The sequence below is a fragment of the Ursus maritimus genome, unplaced genomic scaffold (assembly GCF_017311325.1).
Source record: "Ursus maritimus isolate PB19 unplaced genomic scaffold, ASM1731132v1 scaffold_12, whole genome shotgun sequence".
NCBI lineage: Eukaryota > Metazoa > Chordata > Mammalia > Carnivora > Ursidae > Ursus > Ursus maritimus.
This window is the reverse complement of record NW_024423564.1, coordinates 34,790,184-34,799,039: the sequence shown is the minus strand read 5'-3', so window position 1 is coordinate 34,799,039 and position 8,856 is coordinate 34,790,184. Positions and strand designations below refer to the sequence as shown.

Below are 8,856 nucleotides of genomic sequence, written 5' to 3'. Positions count from 1 at the left end.
AATGGTAATTCCCTACACAAAAGTTTATTAAAAATATTTATTAAAACAAAGTTAATCCTGCAAATAACTCATGAGTAGGAACTAGTATTAGCAGCTTCCTCCTGACCTGGGAAGGATAAAAAGTCTGCAACTTACCTTTAGTTCCCTAGTCTTTCAAATAAATGTATGGCATAAAATTATGTGAGATGAGTTGGTAGGAAAAAACACTAAAACTTAACCCCTTCTTAATGACAATGGGCAACTGTCATTTATCTTAAGTATTCAAAATAAATTAATAGTCTATTTAATACCAGTAATCAAAAAACTTATACACTAAGTATTTTATTATATGCTGCTGCCAGTGTATATAAAATAATTACCCTTGTGAAACAGAAATTTATGAAAATTCAGAGAGGTAGATGTTAAGGACTGACAAAAGTAGAAGTTTATATAGTATGGCACGTGTTACAGGGATAAGCTTTTGTACAGGCTTCAAATTTAGTTCTCCTTTGAATATTCACTGGTTCACGAAAAGTGGTTTAGAAAACCTGAAATGGAAAATAAAAGAGTGAATCAGGGTAAAGTACCAAAGCACAAAAGTTTTTTCTGCAAAGTAATACATCTTCTATTACTGTAAGGGCATTCATTTGCATGTCAGCTTATAAAGTGCTTTCAGTTAAACTAAGCCTGTTTTATTTTTTTAAAAGATTTATTTATCTGAGAGAGTGAGCGCTGGCATGTGTGCAAGTTGGGGGTGGAACATGGGAGAGAATATCCAAGCAGATACCGACTTGGGGCTTGATCTCAGGACCCATGAGATCAGGACAACTGAGCCACCCAGGTGCCCCAAACTAAGGCTGTTTTTTTAAAAAAGCAGACATATCGCAGGGTTTCTGGGGGGGAAAATTGAAAAACAGGAGATCTCTGTGGTATATAAAATGTAGCTTCCTCTTAATTTTCACAACCACTCTGAAGTACAATCACTTCTGGTTTATAAACAACAGACTTAAAGATTAACTTGCCAAGATCACTCCCAAAGATACTCTATGTCCTAATAAAAAAAAGTTAATATAGGGGGCGCCTGGGTAGCGCAGTCCTTAAGCGTCTGCCTTTGGCTCAGGGCGTGATCCCGGCATTCCAGGAACAAGTCCCACATCGGGCTCCTCCGCTGGGAGCCTGCTTCTTCCTCTCCCACTCCCCCTGCTTGTGTTCCCTCTCTCGCTGGCTGTCTCTCTGTCACATAAATAAATAAAATCTTTAAAAAAAAAGTTAATATAAAAATCTCTTAAATTCAGAAAAATCTGAACACCCCTAGAAAATGGGCAGTTAGCACTGATGAGAACAGTTTGGCTGTATCTACTAAGGTAGAAGATGCAATCCCACTTCTATTTACTGAGATAAACCTATACATAAACATGTACACGGATATTGACTGGAGTGCTGTTTTAACAGCAAAGAACTAGAAATAGCCTAAATGTAACTCAATAGAGGAGCAGATACATAAACCAGGGTTTATACATATTGTTGAATACTATACAGCAGTTAAAACAATTTACATGGATCAACACAAATCTCAAAAATAATACAGTAGTTATTCCTGAAAGGTAGAAAAAGTGTATCTTTTTAAAATTTCTTTTTGATACATGGTTCTCTATACTTCTATGAAAATTTCTGGTATTTTATAACAAAACTGTTCACGAAGCTTAAAATCAGTGGTGAAACAACAAAATGTCTAACCTCAATTAACATCTGAATCAGTGCAAATTTAAAAAACTGAATAGGCAGAAAATAGGAATAGGCTGAGGCCTGTTTAGCAAAAGCTCAACAAAAAAGCATTCTCAGGGGGCGCCTGCGTGGTACAGTGGTTAAGCGTCTGCCTTCGGCTCAGGGCGTGATCCCGGAGTTCTGGGATCGAGCCCCACATCAGGCTCTTCCGCTATGAGCCTGCTTCTTCCTCTCCCACTCCCCCTGCTTGTGTTCCCTCTCTCGCTGGCTGTCTCTATCTCTGTCAAATAAATAAATAAAATCTTTAAAAAAAAAAAAAAAAAAACATTCTCGGGTGCCTGGGCGGCTCAGTGTTAAAAGCATCTGCCTTAAGCTCAGGGCGTGGTCCCAGTGTAGGGGGACCAAGCCCCGCATGGGGCTCCCTGCCCCACTGGGAGCCTGCTTCTTCCTCTCCCACTCCCCCTGCTTGTGTTCCCTCTCTCGCTGTCTCTCTCTCTGTCAAATAAACAGAATCTTTAAAAAAAAAAAAAAAAAGCATTCTCAAGGTCCAGGTGGAAAGTTTGCTCCTAGTTATTAAGTGCTATTAAATTTTAAATGTCATTCCTTATTGAATAATTTTACTTTTCATTTATTTTTTTAAAGATTTTATTTGAGAGCGAGCAAGAGAGAGCTTAAGCCGGGGGAGGAGAGTAGAGGGAGAGGGACAAGCAGACTCTGCCCAACGCAGGGCTTGTTCCCACAACCCTGAGCTCGTGACCTGAGCTGAAATCAAGAGTCAGAAGCTTCCAACCGAGCCACCCAGACACCCCTAATTTTACTTTTAGAAATTTATCTTAAAGAAACAGGTAAACTATACACAGAAGTATAGCTTCAGGCTTGGAAACCTCAATATTTAATGATAACTTTAAGTTATAATACAACCATTGAAAATTTCGTTTACAAAGAATATTTAATGAAATAAGAAAATTCAAGTGTTTTTTTTTTTAAGCAGAATAAAAACTACATTATGATCCTCATTCTGTAAGCCAGCCCATAAATATTTCTTCCTCTTAAAAGGAAATCTAATCTACTAACAGTGATTGTTTCTAGGTGTGCTGATCATGGTAATTTCTATTTTTCTTGTACTCTATTGCTAAATTATCTATGCTGTCTTAATTTAAATTATAAAAACTATATTTTTAAAAGATGTGAAAATAAAGACCGAAATGTAGATTCTTTGCATCCAGGCGATTTCACTGTGGGCCACCAAGGACCACCAGTATCAATATAACCCGGGAGTCTGTAAGAAATGCTTCACCCCTAGAATTCAGATCTATTGAGAATTTGCATCTGAACAAGGTGATTTGTAGATACATTGAAGTTTGAGAAGAAATTCTTTTACATCCAAATGTCCTTTTCCTGGACAAATGTGTTTCAAAGCATATCTACAAACTTGTTTTATTATACTGCCAGGATTAGCAGCAATTATTTTACTTTGAAATCTGGGTTCTTATCCTAGCTATATTTATAACTTTAAGCAAGTCATTTAAACACCTATCTGTAGACTCTTGTGAAATGAAACTGTTAACAACCAGATAAGAAGCCAGGCTTCTTAACAGTATTTTATATCAAAGGAAAATAAACCACTTTATACAACGGGAACAGAAGTTAAAAAAGAATCTCTAATAAGCCATAAAAATATGAAATTTCCAATAACTGCCATGAAGAATTAATACTGCTATAGGCAAAGAACTATTAACTACTCAAAATGAACATGTTAAGCTGTTAAAAAGAATTACTTCCTCATGGAAAACCTGTTACTCAAAGATGGTTTCTGGTGTTTCAAAATCTTAACCAATTTAACCATTTTATTTACTGGAAACATGCTGACTTCCTGGATACTACCAAATCTACAAAGCTTAATGAGGAAGGGCACAACTATGTAACATGGTATTTTAGGAAGCAGCTTCCTGAACTTTGAGGAGTTAGAATGTTTGTAAAGGGTGTGTGCCACAGTCTTTTTTTTTTTTAAAGCACTATTAGTTTAAGGTTGCTTCTCATAGGTCAGTACTAGTGAGTAAACCCTCTGACTGAAGTACCGTGTATTTATAAAAGGTAGCACCCTTGGATTACGTTTTAAATTCTCCACAGCATGTTTTCTGGTCACATCTCTCTTGGATTAACATACATTTTTGCACACATTGACATTTGATCTGGAAGGTACAGATTAATATATAGACACATGCCTTAAACCAGCAAATTCTTTAGTTTCTTAGTCTTCTGAAATCAAATCCACTGCCTGCCACCATGAACTCATACAGTTCACTTCTCTCTTGTTCTATCTTTACTGAAATAAAGCATAAAACCTGTTATTCCCCACTACAAATGTCAACACCATGTCAATTTAATTCAACGATCTCTTGATTTTCTCTTGCATTCCCAACTCCCAAATCTTTGCTATGCTGTGCTACAGCTGGGTTCTATTAGAAAAATGACAACAGACTTAATCCAAAAACAGCTGGTAGTATTTAAAAGTCATCCCCATAAACACTGCAGATTTTTAAAAAACTGTCTAAATATTAAGTAAACTTACCATCCGAAGATTCATTTTACTACAAAAAGGAACAGACTTTCTGGGGTCTGAAGGGATTCGTACTTGAAGATACACCAGTTAGCAGGGGGTCGTGTTGGGCATTCTGCAGACAGAATTGTTTCAAATCTGCAGCTGCCTGGGAAACCTGAATAAGACAAAAGGAGAGGGTAGTGGGAAGAGGTGAGAATGTTTTAATGAAGGTTTCCTCAAATCTTTGAAATACCTGCAATAAACACTTTTTTTTTTTTTAAAGATTTTGAGCCACCCAGGTGCCCCTATAAAAACCTAAGTCAAAGGAAGATAGACACCAACTGAAGGTCAACAGTCATATATATACTGAGCTCATACTCAAAACACATGTACAGAGGACTTGTTTATAGTATGTTTTCTTTTGCTTGCTTATTAAAAGCATCAAATGATTCAGTACATCTGCAAAATAAAACCTATCTTGCTAGTTTATTAATAAATAAACTTCAGAGGTATTCCACCTTCAGGGTACTCAACATTTTTTTTTATTAAAAGCAGTACACTTGATAGAAAAAGCGTTAAAATTCTAGCCAACTATTACTTTGTCTTGAAAACAATATTATTGGAAAAATGCTACTGTGAATGAACATTATGTTCTAAATCTGAACCATTCAGTTCATTGTTTTGGTATTATGTACCATCTGCTGTTTAAGAATACGAAACTGGACAGTGACAGCTTTCTGCTTAGTATCATGCAACTGAAGGGCTGATAGCAAACTTCGAATTATTTTAATAACTTCACTGAGCAGCCTGCCTTTAAAAAGCAGTGTATTTGCTTAAATGGGATTTTAACAATACTCATATATATATGCAATGCCACTCAAACAGGACTTAAGGAATTAAGTATCACTTAAATGTCTACTATTTGTATCTACTCTGATAAGGTGATGTAGGATACCAAAATAAAGAACCGAATGGTTCAGATGTAGAACATGAATAACTAAAAGATGCCTCAAATGAATACAATATCCTCAGCCTTGAGGCTTGGAAGATGGGAAAAATAATCATTTATTTTCAGTTTCAACTATCCCCAAAGAGAGTGAGAGCAGGTGTCCAGTCCAGCTGGGCATTTGCCTTTGAAAGGGAGGGCATCACAAATACCCTCAATAAGAAGAAATCCTGCAGATCACTGCTGTAGCCCAGACATTTACCTGGTAAAAGGATACATAATCCTGAGATGAATCTCAAGTCTTAAAATCTATTTGTGTGTTTGGCTTATACAACAGTCCAAAGTTAATAATGAGTTCCATGGGTTTATTTAGCAACTGTGTAAAGTAGTATGTAAATACCTGGTACCAAGTGCTACAAAAAATGGCCACCCTGTTTACCCACCAAAAGAAGGTGTAGCTAAAATGGGGGGTACACAAGGTATCATTTTGCACCATCTTAAAACTTGGTTTCATTCACATTAACTAACAGTAAGGATAAAGTATCTATTAACTTTCTGCTGAAAGTGGGGCAGGCTCCAACTTAACTAATTCCCTTTCACAAACTTCTCAAGTACTGGGATGTGCCAAATATACTCTAGGCACTGAGAATACCTAAGAACAGCCAGGTCTTTGTTATGGAAGTGACAGTTCAGGGGAAAAAACAGACAAGGAGTTCTTTGGAAAAGAGAATGGTTAGATTGTGCCTTAAGGAAAGGTGTCTCTGGGGAGGTGACATTTAAACTGAGATCTCAATGACAGAACCAGTCAGGTAACTATCAGTGAGAAACCAATCAGAATTCCAAGCAGTGGGGAGAACTAAGACAAAGGCTCTAAAACTCAAACAAGATGCCAGCCCCTAAAGCACTGTAATAATCACCATCCAGGAGGTTAAAACCCTAGAATCCTGGCATAATAATTAGTGCCCTCTTTCACTCTCAAAAGTGTCCTGGGTTGGCAATACAATGTATGGTCACCCTACATATGGTAGAGTTTGTCAAGCATTTGTGAAAATTTCTATCGACTGTACTCAAACAAATGTTTAACAGTAAACTTGTGCTAATTTAAAAATAAAATATCACCAAAAAAAGCACCTAGCAGAGTCATGGATAAAACAGGCACACAAAATAAAATCAAACTAACCACATTTTACAACAGATTTAAAGAAAAGCTCATTTAAAGTCCTAAGGTGGGATGCTCTCCCTTCCTTGCTATGGCTTCTATCTAGCAGGAGATGAAATGAGAATTCTAAAATCAAATCACCAACGGTGGCTTTAAAGGCTTCTGACCAGAAGCCTCCTGAAAAACTGAAGTATCGGGAGCAGGCATCACTCTGGAGAGTTACTGGAATAGCTGGGGTTTTCGTGATAAAACCCTCGGAGTACTTTAGTCTGAGGACTTCCATCTCATTTTGTTTTGAGACGAGGACTAAGTATCCCTACTGAAGACTTACTGCTTTCAACCAGCCTTTTTTTTGGGGGGGGGGGCCTACACCCCCCCTTTTTTTCCTGAGCCACTCCACCTATGGTAAAGGCACACCTGAATGATAATGTGATGGTTGGTTAAGAAACATGATTTCAAATTTCAGAGTTAAATCCAGCCAAGACTGACCATAAACCACTGGGATGAGGTAAGCATCTGGATGTGAGAGAAATGGATTCCAAACAGCAATGGAGTCTACAGCACTTAAGGCCAGGAAGAGAGGGGAATCCCACACCAAAAGTGATGGGAATTTCCCTTCCCTCCTGAGGTGACCACAACTGAGTAAGCTAGGTCCCTGACATTTCTATTTAAGGAAATAGGTAAATGGGAGACTATCTTACTCCACAAAACATTTCAGGGAGAAGTAAAGACTAGCCTGATGGGTACACAATCAAGTCATCTTGGAAACGGGCTGTTTCTTTCAACGGAGTGCAGGATTTATATTGTTTCTTTTTTTAATTACAAGAAGAGTTTCACTTGCAAGCTGACCTGCGCCAGAAAGAAGGCAATCCATTTAGGATTTTAAAAATCAGTTGAAACTTGGAATAGCATGTGAATGTCAGGTTATCCTACCAACACACACAAAAGGTTTTTTTCCCCCAAAGTAAATACCCAAGGTCAATGTTAACCAGACGGCAAAACAAATAAGACTTGTCCATCCTGATCACTAAGATACGCAGACCAGTAGATAGATATTCCCAAGATCAGATCACAGCAAACTGTGCCAAATAGGTATGAAATGCAGCCTTTGTACGAGGTTGTACAGGGCACCAGTAACTGTAGACACTGGGGACGTTTTGAAAACAAACACGATTCTTTAACCTAAAGTTTGCGTTTGCAAAAATCCGTTTTCAAGTATGTGTTCGGTGGATAAGAAGAGCTGGAGGTAACAATCTAGTACTAAAAGGAGTGGGTTTGGGAACGTTCTGACGTGGTTCTGCTCTCAATTAAAAGCCAGATAAAACTTTCCAGTGAAAAGAAAGGGTGGAGTCTGGTAAGCTAAGGACTGGAAGGGTGCGGACGGCGCGCGGAGGAGCAGCTGTTGCCCAAGCCAGCCACGGAGTCACTGCGGAGGGAGGGAGAGAGAAGGGCGACCGGAATGCGGAAAGCCACTGTTCAGCTCCGGGACCAGCCGCCTTGGAAAGCCCTGGCCGCGGAAGGGCGCACTAACCGGCCCCCCAAGCCACAGCGCCCACCCGCGTCGCTACTTCTCTAAAGTTGGCTGCTCCCGGATCCTCGCCACCGAGCGCGCGCCCTCCCCAGGGGAAGCGGGCGGACGCGAGTGCCGCCCGCCCCAGCCACCCCGGCCGCCGGATCCCACCCTCCGCCTCCGCCCTCCCCTCCCCCTCGGCCGCCCGCCCCCGCTCACCTTCACGCGGTTGAGCCCGGCTTCCAGCCGGAGTTGTTGAACAACTTTCTTCATAGCGGCGACGCTGGAGGAACCAGACATGGCGCTCTCAAGAGCGGGGCAGATTCGTCCGTGCGTGGATCCGTCGGTTCGCGGGTCCGCGGGGCCAGACGGTGGGGCAGCGCGGCGGGGGGCGGGGCTCGGAACTTTGTCTCTTAAGTTTCCGGTTCTTTGCCCAGCGGCTCCACCCGCGGCGCGCATGCGCGCTCCTCCTCCGCGCTCAGTTCCAGCTCCTCATCCCCGGGGGGAGCGGAGCGGAGCGGAGGGAGGGGGAGCAGGGAGCGAGAAGGGGTGGAGCGGTCTGCGTGCAGAGTAACTGCGGGACGCGAGCGCGATTGGACGCCCATCTTCTTCCTCTCCCGAGAGGCCGACTTAGAAGAGGTAAAAAATATATATATATATATATATTTTTGTCATTAGCCGCCAAGACCCGAGGGGAACCCTGAAGAGGACTGGTGAGGGAAGTCAGGTGCTTGAGGGAGTTTATAAAAGGCGTGGTGGCGGGGCGACGAGGAGGTTCTAGCTTTCCTGACGGCATTGGTGGCACAGGTTGAGGGAAGGGCGCAGCTGAGGGATGTAGGAGCCAGAAGTACCGGGCGCGAGTTACTGACACCCTACCCTGTCTCCTTAGAGACGTGTGTCTAAGTGGCTCGAGTTTGTTCAACGGGCGGCCAGTCCTCAGCCAGCTTCCCGCCATCAGACCCCTGAGGCCAAAAGAGGGCACAGAGGTTGCTGTC

At 41.2% G+C, this 8,856-nt stretch overlaps 2 protein-coding genes across 2 annotated transcripts in view; one reads left to right on the top strand and one right to left on the bottom strand.

The window, feature by feature from the left end:
- Positions 1-308: 308 nt before the first annotated feature.
- On the bottom strand, positions 309-8,277 carry GNG5 (G protein subunit gamma 5). Its single transcript, XM_040627099.1, has 3 exons — positions 8,081-8,277; positions 4,277-4,421; positions 309-527 (listed from the first exon to the last, which is right to left on the bottom strand). The coding sequence occupies exons 1-2, from the start codon at positions 8,159-8,161 to the stop codon at positions 4,296-4,298; spliced, it is 207 nt and encodes a 68-aa protein (XP_040483033.1). The 5' UTR covers positions 8,162-8,277; the 3' UTR covers positions 309-527; positions 4,277-4,295.
- Positions 8,278-8,342: 65 nt separating this feature from the next.
- The window catches only part of SPATA1 (spermatogenesis associated 1), a 48,052-nt gene continuing 47,538 nt past the window's right edge, over positions 8,343-8,856 (top strand). The window contains 1 exon segment of the mRNA XM_008690663.2: positions 8,343-8,500. The gene's annotated coding sequence lies outside the window, so the exon portion shown is untranslated.

What these genes read in the sequence shown, in the direction of transcription:
- GNG5 (XM_040627099.1), bottom strand. Translation starts at nt 8,161, where the DNA reads ATGTCTGGTTCCTCCAGCGTCGCCGCTATGAAGAAAGTTGTTCAACAA. An exon ending in CCGGGCTCAACCGCGTGAAG is followed by an intron (nt 4,422 to 8,080) that starts GTGAGCGGGGGC and finishes TGTCTTATTCAG; the next exon opens with GTTTCCCAGGCAGCTGCAGA.